The sequence below is a fragment of the Pieris brassicae genome, chromosome 1, assembly GCF_905147105.1.
Source record: "Pieris brassicae chromosome 1, ilPieBrab1.1, whole genome shotgun sequence".
NCBI lineage: Eukaryota > Metazoa > Arthropoda > Insecta > Lepidoptera > Pieridae > Pieris > Pieris brassicae.
In genome coordinates this window covers 18,341,030-18,367,051 of record NC_059665.1, presented here as the reverse complement: position 1 = coordinate 18,367,051, position 26,022 = coordinate 18,341,030, and the positions used below count along the sequence as shown (strand labels likewise).

Sequence of the window (26,022 nt, the reverse complement as noted above, 5' to 3'; positions counted from 1 at the left end):
TTTTTAATAATTTTATGGCCTGGTAACGAGACCAAGTGATTATGATCGTGCTAGTACAAGAGTAATAGAGAATACTAAAATACACAGCTAACGTATACGAAATATACGACTGGACATTTGTGTGAACATATTGTGTCATATGATATTCATTTACAAACTTCTGTTATGGTATTATACAAATTCCTATGGCGTTAGAAAATTGAGCTTGTCGCAAAGTGATTTAATCTCAGTCCTCGATAAACTATAATCGCCTTCTTCGCTCGCTGGTTTAACTTTTAAGTTATTTAAGTACCAAAGAGCTGGTTTAGAATTAGCAAGCAACACCACAGATAAATAAATAATATGTTATCTATATGATAGTCACACATCACTATTGAGTATTGACTATGCTATTTTGGAAATTGGCATGGAAGTATAGCTAATACTAATAGCAGCCATTTTATAATAATTCGTCGCCATTGATAAAAATAGTGATTGCGTTGAAGCGCTACGATTTTTAGCGTTAAATATATTATATATATCTTGGTATTTTTAGAAAAATAAAAAGCAATGTCGGACGGAAAGAAGTTGGAAGAACTTCGAGTTATAGATTTACGTGCAGAATTAGAAAAACGTAACCTAGATAAAAGCGGCATACGCAGCGTGCTTGTTCAGCGATTGTCAAAGGTATTATCGGGAATAAAAATAAATTAGCATGTAGATTTGTATTCACTTAAATATTGCAAACATTATAGTTAAATAATTTTTCAGCACTTAGAAGAGGAAGGGCTCGACCCCGCAACCTACAAGTTCGATTTGGGTGGTAAGACTCCATCAAAAAGGACTCGACGAACAGAAAGTTCCTTGAATGAATCAACAGAAACTGAGGAATCTATCATGGAATCTTTAGACCAAGACACTGCGAACGATGAAGAAAAAGTACAGCTAGAGGTTCAAGAAAAAGTGGAGAGTATGGAAATTGTGGAGTCTGAAACACCAAGTAGAAAACGGGAAAGCAAAGATGAGCCTGAAGCTACAGAAGCAAAGAAACCGTGTCTTGATAAAGATGATAAACAACAGGAAGATGATCACAAATGTGAAAACAACACAGATGCTGAAGACAGTATCAACTTAGACCTTGGAGAAGATGAACTTCTTAATGAAGAGGTATGTTTCTATGTCTTCAAAATAAATGCTGCACTCCCATTCCACAAAACTGTAATATCAACTGGATATATGATGGAAGTAGACTAGCTATCTTATAAGGACATTTTAAATAAAGTTAGATTGTTACAATGTAACATGTTTATTTTTTTAATAGTCAGATAATTTAACAGTATGAATTAACCTAAAACTAATAGTGTCTTTATGATTTTAATAAAATATTTTTTATTTCAGACTGATAACACATCTAAAAACAACAAAGGTAAGTTTAGTTGTTTCCTAACATCATTGGATCATACTAACAATTACTTGTATTTGATGAAAATATTTATATAATGATTAGTCTTGTTATAACTGACCAACTTGATTCTTATGAAAATAATAATATTGATATTACCTTTATCCTGTCTCCATTTTTTTTTAAGTTGACATATGAATTTCCTATTTCTGAAACATAGTTGCTGTCCTGAAATAAAAATGTACAACTCTTATATTGCACACACTTGGTGCTGGTGGAATTTAATATATACAATACATTGTCATAATTTAATGTTATACATATTATATTTGTGATATAATACAATTACACCGTGAAGTGTTATCGTATATGGAGTAAAAGAAGAGAACAACTGATGTAACACTTTCAGTACTGTCAGAGTAACATATTGGATGTCGCAGAGATTTTGGTACCAGAGAAAGAAGATCAATAAAGAAATCTACTTTTACCACAGATTATAAAGTGAAAAGTACACATGCCATATTGTCATGCAGGCTCTTTTTCCTTACAAGAAGTACCTTCCTTCGGGTGTCCATCATTAATATCCACTAGCTCTATCAGCAGATCAGGCCATGTTGCTCCATTTGTCAAAGACAATGGTGTTAATGTCAAATCGAGTTTTCAGGTGAAAAATAAGGTGTTAAAAGTGTATTGGTGAACAAGTATTCCTGCATTTCTCAATATGGGAAATACAAGAAGAAATAGAGGGCTGGGTCCTTGCTCTGAGGGACCTGCACTCATCTCAATATTAATGACGTAGATGAGGCGGCTGTGGAGGACAACACTGCAGCGGCGGCAGACTCCGAGACGACGCCTAATGAAGATGCAGCCACCGACACTGCAGCGACAACTGAAAATCAGCAAGTAACCTCCGATGCAGCTGCCACTAGGTTGGTGAACGCCGACAGATCGTCGCGACGAAGTTCTTGCGCACCTTTATACTTCGATACTTATATTATTGTATTCACTACAAAGTTTTGCACCACAATTGAAGATTGTTCCTGTTCATCTTGTGAATCCTTCAACTGACTCGAAGCTTCAAGATTTTCATCATGAGAAGATTTATATTGGATGTTATGGAAATTTAGGCATCAGAAAGAGGTCAACGAGCATCATGTGTTAATCTGCGGCCACCTGGCAACTTTACGGCATCAATATCGTCGTCAAAATCAAGATGGTCACCCACCCCACATTGGAGTAATGGTGCAAAACTTTGTAGATGAGAGTGTGATTGTAACAAATGCTTTATACATATACCATTTTTTTGATTAAACAAATTGTAATTAATGTCTACAATTTAAGTTTTGTTTAAAATAACAATTAATCTTTTATTTTTCTTTCAGTAATAATGACGAAGATAATAAAGAAAGTGATACAATAGGTAAGAAATGTCCGCATTTTAAGTTAAATTATAAATAAACTATCTCTATATTTGCTTGATATTCTTACTAGCAGTAAAAAAGCCTACTTATGTATTTTTATATTGACTTTATATAAACATTTACACTTTATTTCCAGATGATAAAGACAAAGAAATTGAGGCTGAAAAGAAAGATAAGAAGGAGGAACAAAAGGAAGGTGGAGCTAGAAATTTGTGGGTTAGTGGTCTATCAGGAGACACTCGGGCTAAGGACTTGAAACAACTGTGCAGCAAACATGGAAAGGTAACATTTTAGTAAAATAATTTTAAATAACCATTACTTTATAAAAAAATCCGCAATTAAAAATATTTATTTTATTAATACGTCATTATGCAACACTAAACAGTCAGTACGTCGACGTAGCATACGTGTTAATAATGTCTTCCTGTCTAAGGGAGCGTTCAAGTATTACGTAACGAATTTGGGTGGGGGGGTCCCTCTTGCAAAACGTTAGGATGCGGGGCGGGGATTGAATTACGCGTTATTTGTAGTATTATTTTCAACATTCCAGGACTTACCACATACCACATTATGGTAAGTTATAAAGTGTCACTGGGGGATGGTCACGAAACGTTTTACTATTGGATACAGAAAAGGCTACGGCGCGTTTCATGTGGGGGGTCCAAGAACCTCCAAAATTGCGTGATGTAATACTTGAACGCTCCCGAATCCTAACACTGTTTTGGAGTTTGGAGATCGAAATATACAGTATTTATATTTGACCTAAAATTGACGCAAAAATGGTCAAGAGTAAAAACGTTACGGTTTTATTTTCTCAAGTTTAACAATAAGAAATCTGCTAAGTATGATTTAAACTAAGTTAATTACTTAATTTGATGGTTAAATATTAATTAACTTTCAAATTATATATTTAGTTAGGTTGGTCAGTTATGGTTTTTATCGGATGTATTTGAAAATATAGCACTGCACGCCATTTGTAACTTATAGAATGATAAGTTATACTTATTTACAAGCCCATGCTTGTAATTTACGTCACATTACGTACGTCAAACGACGTACCACGTTTTGATGCGACGCTATTTTTCATAGAGAAGTTTTGGAGGGTTAATAAAATATGAATAGTTCAATAACCACTAATAAATATTTATACCATCCATCTTGATTTGCTCCAGTTCAAACAATTTGTATCACTCAAAATTTAGCAATTAAAAATAGAGGCGGAAAGTTTCTTGCTAGTTCTTCTTACCCTCTCTACGCCCTTGACTTGCGAACTGGTAGTAAATTTAAATTTAGAATAATTTTAAGACCTTTTCTGTTGGCCTTCATAAGTGTACTTATTTAACCTATATTAAAGAAGTTATTTTGAGTTTGGAATAATATGTACCGTTTTTTAAAACTTACTTTCTGTTTCATTGACTAATCTCTAGGAGACAAATTTTTAGATCAAGATGTATTTGTTTTAAACACTTAGTTTAAACATAGCCCTTATAACTGCTGGATTTACATTTGACAATCCAACCTTGTCATACAAAATAAATATGAAACTGTACAGTTCAACAATTAAGCCACACTTCAGTTATTTGAAAACTTTTTACCATAGTAATGTAATAAAATGTGTCATATTTTAAACTGATTACAGGTAATTGGAGCAAAAGTGGTTACTAATGCCCGTACACCAGGTTCTCGTTGCTATGGATATGTCACAATGGCCAGCCCCCAGGATGCTGAAAATTGTATTAAAAATCTACACAGGACAGGTAATTTCATAAACGCATACATGTTGTAGTGTTATAGGCCATTTTATAAAATGGTTGAATCTGATGAAGTGATAAATTCTATCATATTCCCTCTAACTTATAAACAAGGGAACTTCTTAGTGTTATAAAAACATTGAAAATGTAAAAAATATTATCAACTCAAGCAATTATTTTTTATACTTAATGCATTTAATGCATTATTTAAACAAATTTTTGCATGCAGATTATTTAAACAAATATAAATATTAACATAATGTCAGTAATTGCAACTATGAATGTTACTGGCATCAGGTAGGTTTGTAAATATTACTATTAATACTGATTACTGGTGTTACCTAATATCTCCTTACTGCCTTTTTTGTCATTGAATCAGATCATGATAACTAGCAGTTTTTAAGTTGGGAAGCGTCCAAGTATTACGTCACGCAATTTTTGGAGATTCTTCACCCCCCACCTTAACCTAAAACTCACCATTATGTGGTCTAAAGTACTGGAAAGTGGAAAATAATATTAACAATAACGCGTAATTCAATCGCCGCCCCGCATCGTAACGTTTTACAAAAGGGGACCTTGATACATGTAAAAAAATTTTTTTTTCAGAATTACATGGTCGCATGATATCTGTGGAGAAAGCGAAATCTGAATCAGAGTCTGCGTCTCGGCGACAAGCGGCCATACCTCGCGCACCAGAAAGGCGACCCAGCAAGGACCTGAAAGAGGAAGTAAAGGATACTGAGGTAGGCACATATTCTTATGGACTGAGATCCCACCGCCCGTGAAAACGTTTTAGTCACTATTTAGGTTCTTTGATGTTTATGACGTTGTTCAGTTCACTAAATGGACAAAACAGTTTATAGTTTTTTTTCACTCTGAACTTTGCAGAGGATAAAATAGTTTGATATCACTTCATACTGGATGTTATTTTCTAATCACAGCATTATACTTTAGAACATCTAAAAATATGTCTTTCTATCGTGTCTAATATCATACAAATACAAACAGTCATGTTTATTTAATGAACTAGGACTGGTATCAATTTAAAAATATAGCGCCTGGTGCATAAAAGACTAGTATATAGTCAGTGAATTAAAAAAAAACAACAGGAACTTAAATCTATATTTATACCGACCACCGCAAGTTTAAGTTTATTTAGTGAATTAATAAATCATCACGTTGATTGCTGATAATTACCGATATATAAGCACATTGATTTTATAAGTACCTGATAACATTTTAGATCCAGGAAGGCAAAGAAACAGCTGAAAAGACAGGAGAAACTAAACCGAGGAGGGAGGAAGAGATCTCAGGGCCCGAGAGCACGCGATCCACGTCACGTACAAGGGAAAAGTCACAACGCTCCGATAAGGTATACAAACACCCAATGCTTTACATTATAGTTAAACAGTTTAAAGCTGAAACGGCTTTCGCATTGAATTATGCTTAATAAAAATGTTATATTTTTATTGACTGTCTAAATAATAAGGTTTTATTCTATTTTCTCAGGACCGTGCTAGGCGAAGCACACGAAGCCGAGAACGCAGACGCTCGCCAAAGGAAGTACTCTCCTTTTCGAAAATTTGGGTTAGTACAATGTTAATTGAAACTGGAAACAACAAATATATCTAAAAGCCGAATCGCTAGTTTTGCTTTACGTTTATAATATTTTTAGCTATACTTTATGTTTAATATTATCACGTATAAAACACATCTGTTTTTTCTTTCTATGTGCACTTATAAGGCCTCCCGTTGCTCTCAGCCTAGATTAATGAGTCTTGTGTGAATAATTAAACATAGTCGAGCAAAAATCTAGACAACATGCAGCGCCACTTGGATTGGCACCTAGTGAATCTAGATTATCAAAAACATGAATTTAATAGTTTCATAACAGATAAGTCATTCTTTAACTTATTAAGACTGATAGTATGAGACTTAAAAAAGTGTATACTCTTATTTTACAAAGAGGAAAATATTTTTAATTATCTGTCCTTCAAATACAGAAAGAACGCGACGAAGCTCGCGCTAGAGATCGTTCCCGTGCCGCTCGGGAAGAGGAAAGGAGACGGCGTGCTGCGGAAGACGCTTTGAGAGAAAGAGAGAGGAGACAACGCGAGGAAAAGAGACGTCTTGCCATCGAAAGAGAGAAACTTCGTTCTGAGAGGTTTGTACATACTGACATAATTTTAACGAATAAAACGTTTTTGAACACGTCTTGCAGGAAATAAATGTTAATATTTAATTTTTTAGGGAGAAAATTGAACGTGAGAGGAACGAGTTATTACGTTTAGAGAGAGAGAGACATAGACTGGAAAGAGAGAAATTAGAGTTGGAGAGACTAGAATTGAAAAGGGAACAGCTAAGGTTTGTATTATAAAAGTACTAACGTAACTGGTTATTAGTTAATTCTTACATAATTATTCATTAATTTTGAATTATTGTTATGTTGGAGATACTCAATATAAATTAAATAAAATCCTGTAAACTCTTTTCGGCGTCTGCTTTATATCTAAGCAACTATTGTTTTGCCGAATATTGAGCCTATGACCTAGAGCTTATACAGGTACGTTAACCACTAAGCAAGTGGGGGAATATTATATAATTATTGTATTGCAGGTTAGAAGAAGAGCGTCGCAAGCGTGGCTATGAAGGCAGCAGCTACCGTAAGGCTGGGTCACCCCCAGAACCGGCCTACGAGAGCAGGCATAAAAGACCTCCACCACCTCCAATGGTAAATGTTCTCAATATCTTGAAATTATTCTTAAACAAAATTATCAATGATTTTAAATGAATTAGTTTTTTTTTTAACTTCTAACCAGAATAATAAAAACTGAAAATTGCGTTGGCTACTTTTACGTATTCGCAATTGACTTTGAATTTACAACTGCCATATGTTTTTATAACAATATGTGTGTTATTCAGCTTTCACCAATAAGACAATAATTTAGTATGTTTAACTCTTTTAAAAACTTATAAATTTCTTGTCCCATATAAATTCATGTTCAGCGATATCAAAGAAATTTATTTAAATGAAATATGCCATCTCATGCAAACATGCATTCATACACCGAATTCTGATTAGGAACATATTACATGCGTAATGAAGTCAAAGTAACAATTTAACTTAGTACTTCCCTTGAAATTATTTTAAATAATTTGTAAGGAAACGCATACGTTATTAGATATTTTTAAAAATGTATGTCCTGTCCTGTTCATTTTTTTTAAATACTTAATTGATGATAACAAGTTTAAGTATATATCTAAGAATACTTCCATTTATTTTAGAAATAATAAAAAAGTATTGAGCAGAATGTAAATGAATGTTGCAAGTCTATTAATCATAAACGATCTATAGGCATCCCGTGGAGCTCAGTTTGAAGCGCCACCACCGCCCCGATTTGATATGTCCTCGAATTATGACCGGAGTGACAAGAGGGAAAGGGATAGAGACTACAAGCGGGATTATCCAAGACACGTGTCATGTAAGTATACTTTATAAAAAGGCTGTTAATCTAACCGACTTCAAAATAGGAGGATTGTAATATTTTTAGAATTTGATAGTTTGTTGATCAATTTGTGTTTCTATACATTTTTTAAAATTATCATGATAAGGTATATTCCAACTTACGGTTATAACAACTTACTTGTTCTAAATTTTATCAAAATCAGTTCAGTCGTTTTTGAGATGTGTATACATTTAAATTCCATTTTGTTGAAAATAAGACTTTACTTTTAAGTTTATATATACCAAACTGAAATCAAATAAGACTAAATAATTCTTTAACTAAATATTTGTCACAAGGTGCTTTCAAAATTACATTCATATTAGTTCAGTGGCGCACTATAAAATAATCCAAATAATTGCATCTTATTGATTAAAATTGATTTTTTTAGCCAGCAACATGAAGTATCCCAGTAATGGCACATCCAATGACGATTCAAGGCAACCAATGCCACCTGGCACACGACCCAAAGAGCCAAGGTTAGTAAAAATTCCATATATGACTCCAATGTAATGTAGATAAGATTTTGGAGATGGAATCCTAATACAGACATATATTGCTCGTACATAGTGTATGATATTTTATTTGATTTTACCTAAAGCATGTTGTCGATGACGGTTCCAATCAAGACTACGGCCGGAAATAAAATATGGCATTGTGATGTTTTTTATTAATAGTTCAATGGTAGCCTGAAGTAGGAAGGACCCTGTATAAGTGATGTGATGAACATGTTTTGATTCTGCAAGTGTGCTGTACAAATATTGGTTGAGCTCGAGCGCGCGTTAACTCCTCTCATATATTAATCCTAAGATTAATGGGGTGCGGTAGGCCGAGCCCGTCACATTATAAAATAATCGCTCAGATTATATGTTTTTCGCAACCGAGTCTGTTCGCAATCTTATTTCACGCTCAAATTATTCAATATACACCTTTCTGCATGTACCTAACTCATCTTGTATTAGCTTATCTTAGTCTTAGTAATTTCTGATTTCACAGGACACTTTTGAGTTCACTGAATCTCTAACACCTCGAATAACTTTTTATTTATTTAGTTTTGTATTTCTTTTTTCGGCCACCCCTTGTAGTTAATCCTTAGATTAGTATCTAGCGGTTATCAGAAAGACAAATCGCGATAACACTCAATGTCTGATGCTGGAGTATTTATTTCCATGTGACTACTTAACTTTTTTCCTGATAGAAACTAATCTTCACAATCTTCATAACGCTTTAGTAATTGCAAGTTTAACATACCAGGCTTTCCTAATAGAACATTATTTCATATACAGTTATAAATATTTATTGGGATAAAATTTTATACGAACACATGAAATTATACTATAATTTTACTATTGCAGTCGTACATATGAAACACGTGACAGTCGTCAATACCGGCCGTCGCCGCCTACCAAACCTGACGCTCGGACCTGGAACTCATCAACGCGTTATCCTGATGCTGCAGTATCCTCTAAAGGTATAATATAGATTAGACAATTTTATTATTAAACAACTAGGTGTGCCTCGCAGTTTTATTTAAATATTGCGTATTATCTTATATGTATGTAAAGCTTTTGTCTAAAAATGACTCATGAAAAAGTGATTATATAAAATGTGTGTTAATTGCCAGGTGTTTATTGAGAACTGGTTCAGGAACAAGCGCCAATTTTCTCCCACCATTCCACAATCTTGTCAATTTGCCCTTAGTAATAAGAGTAATTACTCTCTCATGACCTGCTGAGACCTACAGAATTTATCTGGCTACTTGCCTTGCAGCTAGCGCTCCCAACGATGCAACATGGCCTGCGAGCAATGAGACCCGGTACAACGCGTATGACACACGGTATCCCGCTGCTTACCAACCACCTCCGCCCGGAGCTACTTACCCTGACCGATACCCACCCGCCGCCAGAGAGTATGCGCGCAAGTACTAGGTATTTTACTTTTTATAATATTGATTAAAGTTATGAAATGGATTGTAATAGGGCAAATCAGCAATAATTAGGCTAGGCGATCTCGCCCCTAATGGGTTTTTCTGTGTCCAATTAAACTTTCCTTATATGATAAATGTGTTGGGTACTGAAAGCTTGCTTATCTATAAAGAAAATGTAATCAGTAACAGTTATATGCTGGGTTTTTAGGAGTATCATGTTGATAGAACCAAAAATAGATGGAACACTTTCAACCTGCAAAGATTGTCAGTTTTAAGAATGTAATAGTTCTCATAGAAATTATATTTTCCATAGATAGTTCATAACATAACTTTTTGTTTTAGGACAATGGATGGATAATTCAACAGATTTCTTGTATAGAAGACCCATTACCATTCCTGCAAGTACAACACTGGGTTGTAAAATATTTTTAACAAGTTCGTTATAAAATTATAATTAAGGTTTATTATAAGGTAGAGATTACCATAATATGTTTATGGGGCCTTTCTGATCCCGGTTTTTGTTTGTAATATAAAAATATGCACACTGTTTAGCTTGAATAAAACATTTCAAGTTTTAATTTATTTTGAAAAAAAAAACAAAATTTTCAGAATCTTATAATTAAATTAATCCCAAGATGAATTACTATTACAATGTTTATTCATGTAAACTATTTAAATAAAAGAATTAACTATGTTCTTTTGTGTGATCCATGGATATAATAGATGATCTTTTATAATTATATTATCAAACAGAAAAACTTTTTTTAGTTAAATGATAGCTTTTTTTTTCAAATCTATTAATAAAAGTATTACGAAATTTGATTTCGTATTTTTAGCTCCTAGTTATAATTTGTTCTTAGAACATTTACATGGCATTGTCTAAAATATAAAGTTTAGCCTAATATGTAAAAATATTCCTAATCATATAGTTTGTTAATAAAAGTAAGAAGCAATTCCTCATTAGTAAATGCCAAAAAAATAAGCAAACAAATATAAAAAACCATATTAATCAAATAAAAATACAACATCCCACCACTATATTAGTAGAGTAATTATTAAATCAGTAAACAATAGGTTCATAATTGTAACTTGTCATAGGAGTTACATTGTCAACAAAGAGTGAAGAATAAGTTGGGATTATTCCATTTTCCATTAACGGACTGTACTGCTTTGTCCAACACCCCCTTTCTTGTGGGGATGATGGTTCCTTAATGTCAACATCTAGCTTGTTCAAGGCCGTAATTGCATCTTGTTGACCTTGTACAGCAGCTAGTCGTAAAAGCCTTGTTGCTGTATGAATATCTTTTGTTAGACCTCCACGGCCTTGTCCATAATAGATGCCAAGATTATATAGGGCACCAGGATGATGAAGTGCGGCTGCAGATCTATATAATTCCATAGCCTGTGAATGTATAGAACACATTACTCTTACAAAAATAATTTAAAATTTTTAGTTAGTTGCTTTAAATATTAAGACGTGGATTTAACAATTCTCAAATTAGAATTTCAATGCTTACAACTTTCTCATCAACTTTGACTCCTAATCCCATCTCGTAGCACAAACCCAGATTGAAGAGGGCTGGAGGATGATTTCTATTGGCAGCTGACCTGGTAAAATGAGGGAACTAAAATGTTAAACCATATCCAATATATTTGTATAATATTGATACCAATCACCAAATTGTAATTTTGTATATTATACAACAATTAAATAGGTATACCATTTTCAGTCTCACTATTAATTTTGAAAAGCAGGTGTTTATATTATATAATCCATAATTGACTTAAAAAACTTGCTATAAATTGTACTTTGAGAAACATCATATCATTCAGGATATAGATAAATCTATAAACCTAACCATCATGGAACTTCATTTTCATTTTAGTATGACAAAGACATTATAGATAGTAAAATAAGCAAGGTTATTATGCTTATAATCATCAACTAGTTTTATCATTTCAAAAATTTACCTTAACAAGTTCAATCCATCTTTATGTTGTCCATTCTCAATAGCTGCTAAGCCCAATTTGTTCTCAATGGAATTCAGAACTTCTCCTAGATCGTTACTAGAGCTATCAGAACTTTTATTACTATCGGTATTGTTTTCTCCTTTAGGATCATTTGATATCAAATGAAGAACAGGTGCCACTGTATTATCACCAGCTATCTCATAGATTGTGTCTAATTTATTAGCCTTTTGTGCATGTTTAAGATGCTGTAGGGATGCAAGAAGTGAATTAATACTTGTGTGTTGATACTTCTTATTAGCAACTTGATTCTTAATCTTGAGGTGGATTAGCTGTCCAGCATACCAACCGAATACCAAAGCACTGCTCTGTAAATTAAAGACAATAGTTGCATTTTTTTATCAATTAGTGGCAGTAAACATTATTAACTTATAATAGTGAATGAAGTTGGCCCACAAAAAGAAAGTAAGGACAACAAGTAACGACAATAAATCTATATAAATACATATAAACTTGCTAATATATCAAAAAATTTACACACCCATGTAATGGCACCTATCCAAGTGTGGTTTAAGTGGTCGAAATTCCACTTTTTACTTTTTGTATCATCATTTTGGTAGGAACTCCAACATTTACGCGGGTTAAACCAACAGCATGGTGAACTATACTTCTTATTCTCGTCACAAAACTCATTCGGAGTATTAATAAAAGCAGAACTTCGTATATCAAAATGATTAGCACTTTTTTCAATTGTATCCCTCAAACGACGCGTTACATATTTCCACATGTTTAAGCATTAAATATCTACACGAACGAGAATTTAAATTACAGCCATTTTAAAAAGAACTTTTAGCTTTACCTTATTGCTACAACTTACAATATATAGGCCGTAAGCTGTAAACACAGGCAAAAGACTAAGGTAGGTAATAAGAAAAAAGAATAAAGGATCCACTCCCGCCTAAAATTTGAAGCTAAATATGATGACACGCCCTCTTACATTTTGCCCACGAACTAAAAGTACATAACTATAACTTAATAATTTAGATTTTGTACTTTATACTGATTTAAAAATAGATACAAATGAATTAACACGAGGATAAGATTTAATATTAAAAGTAGATATAGTAGTAGAACTATTGATTAAATAACAATATCTATTATGCTCTATAGAAAGGAGCTAGTAATTAAAAAAAATAGGCGTTTGTTGGCTTGAAAGCAAAGCGTTCTTTTCTTAGGGGTGAGTGCTAACAAGAACTAAAATATATATTCTGGCACTATATAAAAAATAAAATAAAATAATCTTGGTCGTGTTTGAATTTACGTAGGTTCGCATTAGATTTCTTCCGGGCTAATACTTCCTAAGCTAAGGGGCTAAGTCTTTTGCTGACAGTTTCCATAAATATATAATTATATATCCAGAGGTAATAACTGTTTTTTTTAATACTATAGTTATTTATGGTACAGGTATGCGTTATGTATAATGTTTTTTCTTTATAAATAAAAAACAAAAATCGTTTACAAGGTATGTAAAAAATAAATCTGAAATATTTGGGGAGTTAGTCGAGCTAATATGGATTATGGAACTAAAACAAATTATGATATTTTTTAAATATAATAATTTACCATTACAATACATTACATAATAAAACACACATACTACTTTGTGTGTATACACACAAACAATATGTATATATAATTGTACCACAACTTTCACAACAGTATTAAAAACAATTATTATATTTACTTTTTAGAATTACATACAATGTTTTTCGAATGATATGTTGTCATGTTACCAAATAACGTTATCACATACAACCAACTACCTAAATATGCACGTCCAATCAAAAGTATGTCAATTATCTGTTTTACTCACCCTTACAGCTATGACTGTGTAAGTTACACATCTAACGAACCAATTATAACATTAGTCGGTTATATATCGATCTCAGGGCTAACGGGCTAGTTTTAGTAACTAACAAAGGTATCCTCGCCGTGAACTTCACAAAATTTTGTGATACATTTAAAGGGCCACCGGCTGATTAGTTTACACACAGATAGGCAGAGGCAATTGAGTCCTTCTTCTGAAACTTTGATCCTGTGGGCTCTCCAAGAAATTATGCAACTTGATCTGGGTGATCAGTGCATCAAGGTCATGATTTATGAGGCATGCTCAGACCTTAAACTCGTGAATACTGGGATCCCACAACGCTGTGTCCTTTTCCAGAACCTGTTTCTTCTGTATGTCAATGATATTATGTTGCAACTTAAAATCATTAATCGCATTTATTTCTTCTCAGTACAGGAACATGTCTCCTTTCTTTAGGAAAATAGTTTACTGGTATTTACTTTTAAGAATATCTATCTCATGTAATTTACGGAAACACTTGGGTTCAAATTCAGAGTTATGAATTAATGCTAAGATCTATGGGAGTCCTATATCGCAAGTCTAAGCTAAGTCGCAACTCTGAATTAGGATTATAATTATTCTAGTTTTGTAATATTCTCATATCTTAAATCGGCTTAATTTTCCTTATAGGCTGTGAATTAAAATTATTTAAAAATGTTTAATCTGTGATTAATTTCTGCTTTCTGATTTATTCTGAACGGTGGCAGCACTTGTCATTATGTGACGTCATTATGGCCTGGTTGGGTTAGGTTTGATTGGAAATTTTTGTTAAAATCTTGTATTTTATTATATTAGATGTTGTGCTACTTAATTTAGATTAGTAATATAAATACCTCATAAAGTAGCGGTAATTTTAGTGCCAAGATTAGTGTGATTCAGCGGCGTTTCTTGGCGAAAATGAATCGCCATGAAGGTAGGTAATGATAATCAAAAATCGTAGCTACCTTTTTGTCAGAATTTTCTTCGTGAAATTTGTAAACAGTCATTCGTACGTTTCTAAGCAAAAATTTGTTGATAGTTAAATTAATTGTTAATGAATAAATTCTAATATAATGGACTATCTCATTCCAGGAGTCAGCTGTGATTCTTGTTTGAAAAATAACTTTAGAGGACGACGATACAAATGTTTGATTTGCATCGATTACGACTTGTGTGCTGCATGCTATGAGTCTGGTGCCACCACAAATCAACATACCACTGAGCATCCAATGCAGTGTATACTTTCCCGAAGCGATTTTGGTAAATATCTTTTATTATTCAAGAATATTAACTTGGCCTAGATTTGTCACTTATCCCATTAGAGCATACTATAAGACGTGATAACTTCCAAACTATGGATGTTGTGTTCTGTAATTTTTCTAAATATAATTTTCTATTTTAATATTGATTTTTTACATACTCATCCAAGTTATCCTTCTAAAGAAGTGATACCATAATACTATGGTATCACTTTATATACATAAATACATGTGTAATATGGTTGTCATGAGATAATTTAATTAGGGCTTAGACTGAAATTTAATTCAAAGAGTATCATACTATTTATTCATACAATAGGTTATTGATTCTTCATAATTAACTAAGAGATTGTAATATGAATGTATTAACTATTACTAACAGATTTAATTTCACACTTTATTGTATGTTCTTTTGAATTAAGAAGATTCTGTACTAAAATGTATTCTCAAATCTCTTGAAAGCCATTAATTAATTGTGTAAACTTTATAAGCATAGATATATACATATTTCCTAAATGATGCTTAATGATGCTTAGACTCCCAATAAAATAAAACAAATGACCTTACTTAATAAGATTTTGATTTATTAAAACAATTACTATATACAGTCAAACCTGTCTATCTCGACATCATTTAGAACAACATACTGGTTATATTCACTAAACACAAATGTCCCGGTGATAAAGTATTAGATACTTAATAACATTATCAGCTATTACAACCAAATATGTAGTCCCTTTGATGTTGTTATAACAGATTTTGACTGTAGTTTTAAATTGCTCAAATTTTGCTATTGATGTTCTTAAATTTAACTGGTGAATTAGATTAGTTATAAACTTTGAATTGAAATGTATTTGAAGTCCTACAAGGTTTAATGTTAGTAAAGTTTACAGTTCTTTTTCTGTTTGTCTAATTATATTTTTACTAAATGTCTGTTTTTGTAATCAGAATTAATTTATTTCCCTGAATAACAGTTCCAGATCAGTCCCAGAATTCAAACAGTTAAACATATAGAATTATAAGTATTCTTGGCGAACATTTAATGTCTGTATATTACTGTTTTGCTTTAGATCTCTACTATGGCGGAGAGGCTTTGGCATTGGAACAACCTCAAGCCTATACATGTCCATTTTGCAATAGAATGGGCTTCACAGATACAGGTTTAATGGAACATGTCACTTCCGACCATAATGACACCACCGTGGCTGTAAGAAATGAACTAATGTATTTTTACCTCCTGAATATTTTAAAGATAGCTGCTATTTGATTAACCACATTATCAATGTTATTATTCAATACAATGCTCAAAATAAGATAGGGATTTAAAATATGATTTGGAGCCCCATAATTTGTTTAAATATAGCCTATTATATTTAAATAAAAAATACCACTTACTTTTTAAATAAAATATTTAAAAAGAGTTAAACACATGGGAGTTTTTAAATGTTATTAGGAATTCATATCCTTTAATAACAATCATGTTATTTAATAATTACAAGCTACTATAAGCTGACCTTTTCTTGGCCTACTTAGTAAGCTGCTTTAAAAGGAGTTCTTCTGTTGCTTATTATTTTTAATCCTATTTAAGACCTTATCTTAACCGTGTTTAACTCTAAGGCTTATACTGTCAATACTATGTGATTAAGATTCCTGAGATTTCATATTAAGTCGAGGTTTTTTTGATAGTATTAATTTATTGCATTTAATTATTTTATTTCTTTAAATCTAAAAAGTTTGGTTGATGTCAGTACATAAACAAAACATTTATTTTATACATTTCATAATACATATATAGGTATATAAGTTTTATTTAAATGACTTTAATGGCAATATTACTATCATATATATTATTTTAAGGTGGTGTGTCCAGTTTGTGCTTCTATGCCTGGAGGAGAGCCTAATTTTGTTACAGATGACTTTGCTGGCCATCTCACTCTTGAACACCGAAGTGGACCTAGGGATCTTATCTCATTTCTTATATCCTTTTTAATAGACAATAAACCTTGTACAGTAAATACCAGGATTGGGTTAATGTGAACATAATAATTGTTGTGAAGAATTCAGATTTGTTTCCTAATATTAGTTATTTGTTTCATATTTAAAAGATAACAATTTTAAGAAATAGGAGTCCTCCTCTGTGTCTGCATGTCAGTTCGCGATACCCTCAATAACTATTGCACCTAGTTTATTGCGGTTTTAGCCAATTTTTCATGAGGAAGGTGTAATTATATTTTTTTAAAGGGGTCACGTTTGACAGGTAGAACATGGGGCGGGTTACTAATTAAATAAGTAAAGGTAATTAATACATAAGCAAAAACTAACTAAACCAACCAGGAATTAAGAACCACGTAACTACACGGAATTACAGTACAGAAAATATGCCTGTAGTACATATTTTCCAATATTTTGTACTAATCAATTTATAATTAAGTAATTTAAAATTTATTGCCTTAATAAATAAACACGATGAACCGAGTGGTATAAGACACGGCGGAGTACGTCGTATGCCGGCTTCCGGACGTGGCTTCCATCGTCCTAGGCGCAATATGCAATTCAGGTATAAAGCATTTTTGATTTCTCTAATAGATTTTTTTAATTACATTTCAACAATTCAAGATTATTTTTTTGGTATAGTAATCTAAATCTTCGTGGTTTAGTTGATATCGCTCATACTTCTGGGTTCGATCCGCGGTGAAACAATATTGATTCCAGTTGAAAATTTGTCGGCATTAGTTTAGCATTTAATTGTCATTTTAATTAGTATTACAACTTTCACGGAAGTATAAAGATTGTGGTGTTTCATAAACCTTCCAGCAGCGGCGGTATATCGTCTCTCTCCCCGTCGTCCCGTGATGCGGTAGTGGATCCAATTGCAGAATTGCTCTCCCAGTTGTCTGGCGTACGGCGTGTGGCCGGTCAGCCCAACACGCCTAGTCAGTTACAACAACTGCAGATGCAATTGCAGCTTGAAAGGCAGCAGCATGTGAGTGTAAATGTGAAAAATTATGATTTAAAAAGATTTTTCTTACAATATTCCGATTAATTTTTGTTTTTCACATTTTAAAGTATAATTCACATTGTAAAAGTATTTTGTTATTCTATAGAAACAATAACTCATTAAACTTATTTTCTTAGCTTAACTTTGGTGCAGACAAAATATACAATAATACGTCAACAACACGATACGTTGCTTCTTGATCAAACTTTAAAATAGTATATAATAACTATGGACACTAGATGTGGACTTTAAGCAAAAATATTATTACATATATCAATTATAATTGTCTGGTTAACCAGAAATTAAGTTAAATTGATTTTTAAAGACAAAATAACACATATCTTTCACATCTCAACAGACACAACCACTGTTTAGGTTTTAAAGTAACTGTTAATAATGTATATTATGTAGATGTCGCAGTAAGGTTAGTTAAATCAGAGAGTTAATTGAATCTCTAGACAGTTAATTAGAAATCGATATTCAACCAAGTCGCTAAAGTCAGACAAGTGAGTGAAGGAAACGTTTAACAAGTTTCCTAAACATTAAGCAACATGACTAACCTAACCTAACCATTTACAATAAAGCAAAACACGAATTTCCAAGCTCTCAGTTCTTCACGATCACACCGAAATAACAAATTAAATAATCATGGTGGAGTCTTGTTTTACATTATTAATCAACACGCTGGCTTTCGGTCAGACAGATAGTTAAACGTTTTTGACGCTGCTATATTTAAATCAAAAAGCTAGCGACTTGATTGAATATCGATATTTAATTAACTGTCTAGAGATTTAATTAACTTTCTGATTTAACTACTTTACTGTGACATAGATATTGTTAACCAACTAATTAAATGGAAATTGTATAATTACTGTTGTATTGGTTGTGCAAATTAATATATAGTATATGTAAATTAACAAATGTTGCAGGCGGCTCGGCAACAGCTAGAACGTCTCCCGCGTCGGCCAGCAATGGCATCGTCGAGCGCGAGCAATTCTGCGCCGGCCACAGCGCAGCCGCCCTCACAGCCGCAGCCAACTGACAACACTGACTCGCAGTTCTTGCTCTCTGGATTTCTAGGTAACTAAATATTCCTAAAGTTTCATAGATAATGATACCTCTCCATAGTCTTGTTTAAAAGTCTATTTCCTACTTTATAGTACATTTATTTTATTATCTATAACACTTTTTTACCAGGCCATAAAATTATTTTAAAAAAAATTATCTATCGGTTTTTTAATGTGGCTTGAGTTAAGTTCGGTGGCGGTTGTTTTAGGGATGTTCAAATATATATTCAATGACACTCTTTGTTTGAAGCTAGGTGTCAACTGGCTGTAGTTTTTTTGTACGAGAGCTTATAACTAACATAAAACTAACTTATTGAAGGGTTCTTAAATCTAAGTGACACTTATGTTACCTATGAAGAATATAAGTGTAGGCGACCTATTGGATATTATCGGAAGCGAGAATGTTATAGTACAATTTACTTATGCGCTTCAAATTATTTATTTAAATATATAAATGTAATTTTAGTTTACACAACTCTTGAGTCAATTGTTTTTTTTTAACTTCAATGTAGTTTTGAGGAAAATCTACTTCTATAAACAAACGCAGAAATGCAACCATTTTACTTACTAACGGTTGACTGAATAGTCCACAATCAACGAGCATGTTATTTTAAATAAATAATCGAATACATCTCAGTGTCATAAAATTAAAAATAAATAATCCAGGCGGCGCCGAGACCAGTGAAAGCGGTGAGGCATCGTGCCGCGCGGCGTTGATCCGTGGTCTGTTAATGGCGTCGCTGGGCCGTGCGCCACCCACAACAGCCCCCCCGAGGCCGGCACAGCCCACGCCTCGCGCTGAACTCGATGCCGCCCCGCCGCCCGCTCAGCCTCCCGATACTCCCCGGCCCCAGCTGGCCGCCCCGGCGCAGCCTGTTCCGCGCGCCAAGCCACAACCACGCACAAAGGTAGTGCAATTTTTTAAATCCAAATACTGCTAACTAAAGTACTATTTCGTCCGTTTTTGTCAACTTGATGAGTGCTTTAAACTGTGCAATTAGACTGATAATGTATTTATGTTTTTAAATAAATTTGGAACAGTATAATTCTTAATATATTTTTATAAAAACATTGAACTTTGAAACAGAATTAAGTGATTCACAATCGTTTGCAGGAGGCGGTTGCTCGTACCCACGGAGCAGCGAGGCAAATGCCGGAGGGGAGGTAGGAGCGCGCCCGCCCAGCGCCGCCGCTCCCGCCCCTTTACCGCCCTGCCCTGCCCTGACCCGCCCTGACACAGGCAGGACATTCCGGAACGTCTTACTCAAATCCAGTGGGGCTATTGTGTTAATCAGTTAGACGAATTCCGATGGATTCACTCTATGCTGTGTTGCCATTGGACAAAGATGTTCAATGGCTGCACATTATGAGATGAATTTTCTAGTGAATTCAATAAGAATTAACAGGATGCTGTTTTAGCAGTGTGTTTTTCTCTATGGAGTTTGAGATATTGACAGATTTGAGTATGTTTTGCAATGTGCCACAACGCTCCCTGATCTAATCGGACCATAGAGAAGACAACACGTTCAAAGGGGTATTCAACGCTAGTTTTAGAATTGTAAGAACAGAGAAATTTATTTGATGCAAGTTGCAGACATTTTAAGACTGGTGTGACAAATGTCCCGTTCAATTGACAGACTAAATTTTTTTCAGCTACTTTAGATTTTTGAAGATAATGTTTTAAAATTCCCTAAATTTATAAAACTAACTATGATTCGGAAAATGCTTTTAATGTTATATTATGTATTTAATTTGTCTCATACTGGTATGTCCGCAAAGTTAGATTTTTAGAATTTGATTGATACATTGACTGTACTGATAATGGAAGTTGTCTGCCTACTGGTCTGGAATGGGATGGGAGACATTGAGCAATGCTCAATTTGAATAGAAATGGGTATTAGGGCATTTCCTCACAATATTTGCACCTTTATTGTATAGCAGAAAGGTATTCGAAAGCTATTTATTTTAGGATATATATAATTTGACGTATTTTTTTGTCAGTGAATTCTATGCATGTAAATTAGGAAATATACAATACAGGTGCAAGCTTAGAGCTGTGAACCAAAATCCGTCGTAAAATATACAGAGAAGTGGCAATTAGTAAGCAGTTGGTGTCGTTATTCCCATGTAGTATTGGGAAAGGCAGTTAAGGTGGGTGAGTGCCGTCAGGGCAGACTAAGGGCGTAAGGACCGATCTGGGCCTCGCCACGGGAGCTGTCCGTTGTAAATAGGGAGTTAGGGAGTCACGGGTCAGACCGGTGACGCGTCTCCGGATTCTTTGTTGTTTTTCGCTAACACTTATTAGTGAACGCTTCGTTATGTTCGTTTTGTTGGCTTTCAAAATATCAGTGTGATTTCCTTTATTAGAGTAAATAGTTATGGAATGTTTTAATCGATTTATAAAATAAGAACGAACATTAGGTACGATCACGTTAATAAAATAAGGAGGAGTCTTCACAAACAATTTAAGGTAACGCTTTTGTATATAACACTGTTGAAAACCGACTGCAGTATTTTTTTCTCATATGGGTTAAAATATTCATATTATTGTAATTAGAATTAAACATAGATGTATTTTTATAACAGCATAGTTCAAGCATCGCTAATTTAACACTGACTCCTCTCTTAATATAATTATTATAATTATTGAACAGATGTGAAACTACTTACACTCAAATTTTCACTAGCTATGAAAGTGCTTATTAGTTTGATCATTATACTCCAACATTACAAAATGTTTGTATGTACCCTAATTAAATTCTATAATAATATTACTCAACAAGTTTTATTTTGTCACCTGCACTTTTTACATTATGTGATTGACAATATCAATACTATATTATACTACTTATGACTATATTGTCTGTAAAATACACCACCCCTATAATGCAGGCTATAAGAATGTAGTATACTATGTTATGTAAGTCCCATTTCACATTGTCCCTTCCAACAAATAAAAATTGAAAGGAAGATCAGGAAAAAAACTTAAAGCAATCCCTTATTGAGAAAGGAAAAATGAATTTTAGTCAGCCTCTTCATTGAACTGACATTTATATTTATAAATGGGTTGAATTTAAAAATACGTGAAATTGGTTGGGGGTGATAAGTATACCCCTCTTTCCCCCGCAACCTCCAATGCGGGCGACAGATTTCTAAATCTTTACCTATATATTCTAATAATATAATTATTTATCATTTCTCAGAAGTAAGTTTAGAATTTCACAAAATCATATCACCCTCCTGTTATGGCTCAGATATACAGTATACACAACCTCTTCCCCTTAATAATAATGAATTATTATTATTCTACACTTGAATTATTATTTAAAAATACAAACACATACGACACAAGATACTAACAGTAAGAAATATAATAATTGTCTTTATATTTATATGGACCCCAACAAGTAAAAGCCTCATCCAAGCCCCACAAATTTTATATTGTTGCTAGACAGGAGGTCATTATTGTACGGTTTACAATATTCTTTCTGATATAATTATTTTTTGGTGTAAATTATTAGATACTAAGGTTTATTTTTACATCTGTTGTCTGACAGTCGTAAGATTGTAACTGTCATTGCTGACATCTGTTATCGAATGGTTTATTAGTCATTTTTAGTCTGTAGTATTTTTCGATTTTCTGCCGTCTGCGGCGTAAACAATTGGTATTTGTTTCCAACTTTTATGCCATCTGAAGTATTTTATTGCATTTCAAGACTCGTATTTATTATTTAATTTCTGGAAAATGGCAGATTCTACATTAAGCGACATTTCTAAGATGAAAGTTGTAGAGTTACGAAAGGAATTACGAACACGTGGGTTGCCCTATTCTGGTGATAAAGCTGAACTCATAGCAAGACTCCAGACTGCGACACAAGCCGATGAACATGCCGATATTAACCTGGATTCAGATGACTTAGACTCAGAAGGTGTACTAGATGATGAAGATGAGAAAGCGCATAATGATATTTTGGAAGATAGCGCAGTAGATACGCTTACCGAGGAGTTGGCACTCGAAGAATCCTCACCAGAAAAAACATCTGTTGAAGCAAAGCCTCAAAAGATTTTGAAAAGAAAAATAACAACTGAGATACAAAAGGAACAATCTACGGATAGTAAGGAAATAGGCCCCAAAAAGATTGTATTAAACCGAACTATTTCCATGACATCTTCCTCAACTGCTACCCAACCAGCTGAAAAAGGAGAGGAAGAGGCCGATAAAATCTCGTCATTGGAAGCTAATAAAGTTAAGATTACAAGTAATCTGGATTTAAAGACACGCTTAGAAATGAGAGCTAAACGTTTTGGACTTCCTGTTCAAGTATCAGATGATATACGTAAGGAGGCAAGGAAACAGCGATTTGGGACCACAAACATTTCAATGTGTAATGTATCAAATGTAACTATACCTGGTACACTTACAGACAATCTTGACAAACTTAAAAAGAGGGCAGAGAGGTTTGGCCAATCAGTATCATCACTTATGACTGACATTGAAAAACAGGAAAAATTGGAGAAACGAAAAGCTAAGTTTAGTACTGTGAAATAGGTTTAATCTTATAATTTAACAAAAATTTCATAACATTTTATTACTGTAAGTATATAATATAAGCTTAAGTCACTTAAATAAAGAAGACTAAAAACATAAATCTTTAATTTAAATAATATATTTCATAAATCATAAAAAGGTAAATCTTTAAAATCTTCTGAAGATAATTTTAAATCTGCTGACTGCCAAAACTTGTGTTCTCTTTTTATATAATCCTGAGGTATTTTTATTGCAAAGTCTGTATCTGCTCTCCTATGTATAGTAGCCCATCGGAGAGCTACATCTTTGTGTAGCGCCTTTCTAAATCCCATACAATGCATGTGTGTTAATTTTTCATATTTAATTCTAGTAAAACCTAGACATGCTAATGTGTATTGCCAACATTTCATTAATTTACAATTAGCACCTACATGTTTAGAATCTGGTGTGTTTATTATGAGTATTCCTTCTGGTTTAAGTAATTTATAGGCATTTTCACAAGCCTTTATGCGTAAGTCTGAACTAGGAATATATTCTAAAAGAAAGCAAAATGTAATTATATGAAAGGACTCCTCTTTTAATTGTATAACAGTATTATCATGTACAATTGTTTCATTTCCTATATTCACTTGCAAAATATCACATTTTTTGACATAGTCATTAGCAGGACATAAGTCTACAGCTAAGACATGAAATAACTTATATGCCCTAAATGGGTTAAAACAGCTTCCAACATCCAAGAGCACTAGAGGATCTTGAAACAAATCAACAAAGTTTAATGTTAGATAAAGCTTTTTGCTGATTGCTATATCCCGCTCACGATATTTAATATATTCTTCATTAACAAAATAATCAGTGCATAGCTTGACAGACCATTCTATTCGTGAGGATGCTAAACTAGATTCGTTGGCAGAGTTTTCTTCCCAATATGTTGTAGCTAGCTCCTGCATACATTTAGCATACGTCAATAATACCTCTTCGTTTTTAGTATGCAACATCCAAGCATTATTTGGCCCGACTTTAGCTGCACTTTTTCTCAAGTTATTATGCACCTCTTTTATATACTGAGCTAATTGTTTATGTTTCTCACTTGCCATTATGATAACTGTGCTTTGAATATAGCTAATTTAAAAAGTTATATTTTTCACATAACGATGCATGTATCTCAGTAAACCTTTACCCAGACATTAATCTTTAATACTAAATCCTGGGCGTAAGTTTGATATATTATATGTTAAAACATAGTAATATTTTGAAACATTGAATTTTCGCAAATAGGTTAATTAAATCTCTTTTTTGTATGAGTCAATCAGTTGGACTTGAATTGTTAATTTGCTATTTTCTGTGTCGTGGAACATCACAGGTTTAGTAGAGATTGTGATGCCAAGTGCCAACTCGTACAGAATAAAATACTGGCCTACAGGCTACAAAATTATCATTTATCAGACCCGGTGACGGCGTCGCTAGAGTCGAATCTATTGTTGCCCTTAATTGAAAGTTGGCGGTTTTTAGGCTAAAATTCTTTCGGTCTTATTTATAAAATCAAGATTCCTTGAAACACTCGATAATGTCGATTGAAATATTCTGTGGTAGAGATATCTCAAGGTGAAGATGTAATAACAGATTGAATAAAGGAGTGTTATAGTGTTTTTATACATATGAGCGTAAGTCTTTTAACATTAAGTAAGAAATAAACATAAATTTTATATTCATTTATAGGTCGAATTCCTGAACCCGAACCCGAACCATAACAATCATGAGTTTCATCATCTGCAGAATCGCTACTTGGCGGTCACTGTTCAAAGTTATGATGAACGGTTCATCTAAATATCCATCTTTTTTACATGACCACAATATTTTTGCCATCCTTCTGCTGATATTGCATTAAATCCATTTGAGATTCATTGCGGCATTTCTAAATCAGTCTTTCCAATATTGTGATCGGCGACATCACGTTTCATAGAACTCCAAATCATTTCTATGGCGTTCGAATCGCAGTGGAATGGTGGCTATCTAAGAACAGTGTGTCCTTAATTTTTGAGTAAATTATCGATTTCGTACTTCGGTGCTAGTTTGTGTCTCTTTACTAATTCATACAGCTGGGGTTTTGTGAAACCCTCATTGTATTCCACATTGTTTTCAGTGAGCCACTTTTGCATATCACCTTTTCTCGTATTTGAATTGGGGCAAATTTTGTTAATGCAAATGCAATACAGACAATAATTCTCTCTTCGTGTAATTGGGAAGAAGTTTTTCGGTTACCCACTTTTTAAAGTTTTCTTTGTTCATTTCATCATGTTAATCTCCACTTTCATTCAGGCATTCGGTACGAAT

At 33.3% G+C, this 26,022-nt stretch overlaps 5 protein-coding genes across 7 annotated transcripts; 3 read left to right on the top strand and 2 right to left on the bottom strand.

Moving 5' to 3' along the window:
• The first annotated feature begins 412 nt into the window (after nt 1-412).
• On the top strand, nt 413-10,718 carry LOC123707936 (SAFB-like transcription modulator). The gene is made up of 18 exons (XM_045658263.1): nt 413-666; nt 751-1,146; nt 1,378-1,405; nt 2,181-2,310; nt 2,764-2,801; nt 2,939-3,084; nt 4,442-4,559; nt 5,160-5,296; nt 5,797-5,925; nt 6,063-6,140; nt 6,557-6,717; nt 6,804-6,917; nt 7,170-7,284; nt 7,909-8,035; nt 8,448-8,535; nt 9,412-9,527; nt 9,827-9,984; nt 10,326-10,718. Exons 1-17 carry the CDS (start codon nt 550-552, stop codon nt 9,982-9,984), a joined length of 2,196 nt encoding a protein of 731 aa, XP_045514219.1. The 5' UTR covers nt 413-549; the 3' UTR covers nt 10,326-10,718.
• A 254-nt stretch (nt 10,719-10,972) lies between these two features.
• On the bottom strand, nt 10,973-12,857 carry LOC123707942. Its single transcript, XM_045658277.1, has 4 exons — nt 12,493-12,857; nt 11,955-12,319; nt 11,501-11,591; nt 10,973-11,385 (listed from the first exon to the last, which is right to left on the bottom strand). The coding sequence occupies exons 1-4, from the start codon at nt 12,736-12,738 to the stop codon at nt 11,044-11,046; spliced, it is 1,044 nt and encodes a 347-aa protein (XP_045514233.1). The 5' UTR covers nt 12,739-12,857; the 3' UTR covers nt 10,973-11,043.
• A 1,710-nt stretch (nt 12,858-14,567) lies between these two features.
• LOC123710395 (E3 ubiquitin-protein ligase KCMF1) lies at nt 14,568-21,934 on the top strand. 3 transcript variants are annotated; one of them, XM_045662265.1, is made up of 9 exons: nt 14,568-14,770; nt 14,929-15,096; nt 16,166-16,302; nt 16,953-17,072; nt 17,561-17,652; nt 17,913-18,078; nt 19,023-19,173; nt 19,827-20,068; nt 20,275-21,934. In XM_045662265.1, the coding sequence occupies exons 1-9, from the start codon at nt 14,755-14,757 to the stop codon at nt 20,326-20,328; spliced, it is 1,146 nt and encodes a 381-aa protein (XP_045518221.1). In that variant the 5' UTR covers nt 14,568-14,754; the 3' UTR covers nt 20,329-21,934. The 3 variants fall into 3 exon arrangements, with proteins under 3 accessions (XP_045518221.1, XP_045518213.1, XP_045518229.1); XM_045662257.1 differs by having other exon boundaries at nt 17,910-18,078; XM_045662273.1 differs by having other exon boundaries at nt 14,568-14,774; nt 17,910-18,078.
• Nucleotides 21,935-22,783: 849 nt separating this feature from the next.
• On the top strand, nt 22,784-23,809 carry LOC123707451 (SAP domain-containing ribonucleoprotein). Its single transcript, XM_045657504.1, has one exon. It carries the CDS (start codon nt 22,906-22,908, stop codon nt 23,707-23,709), a length of 804 nt encoding a protein of 267 aa, XP_045513460.1. The 5' UTR covers nt 22,784-22,905; the 3' UTR covers nt 23,710-23,809.
• LOC123707435 (S-adenosylmethionine sensor upstream of mTORC1) lies at nt 23,697-25,847 on the bottom strand. Its single transcript, XM_045657480.1, has one exon. The coding sequence runs from the start codon at nt 24,783-24,785 to the stop codon at nt 23,832-23,834; it is 954 nt and encodes a 317-aa protein (XP_045513436.1). The 5' UTR covers nt 24,786-25,847; the 3' UTR covers nt 23,697-23,831.
• Nucleotides 25,848-26,022: the final 175 nt, after the last annotated feature.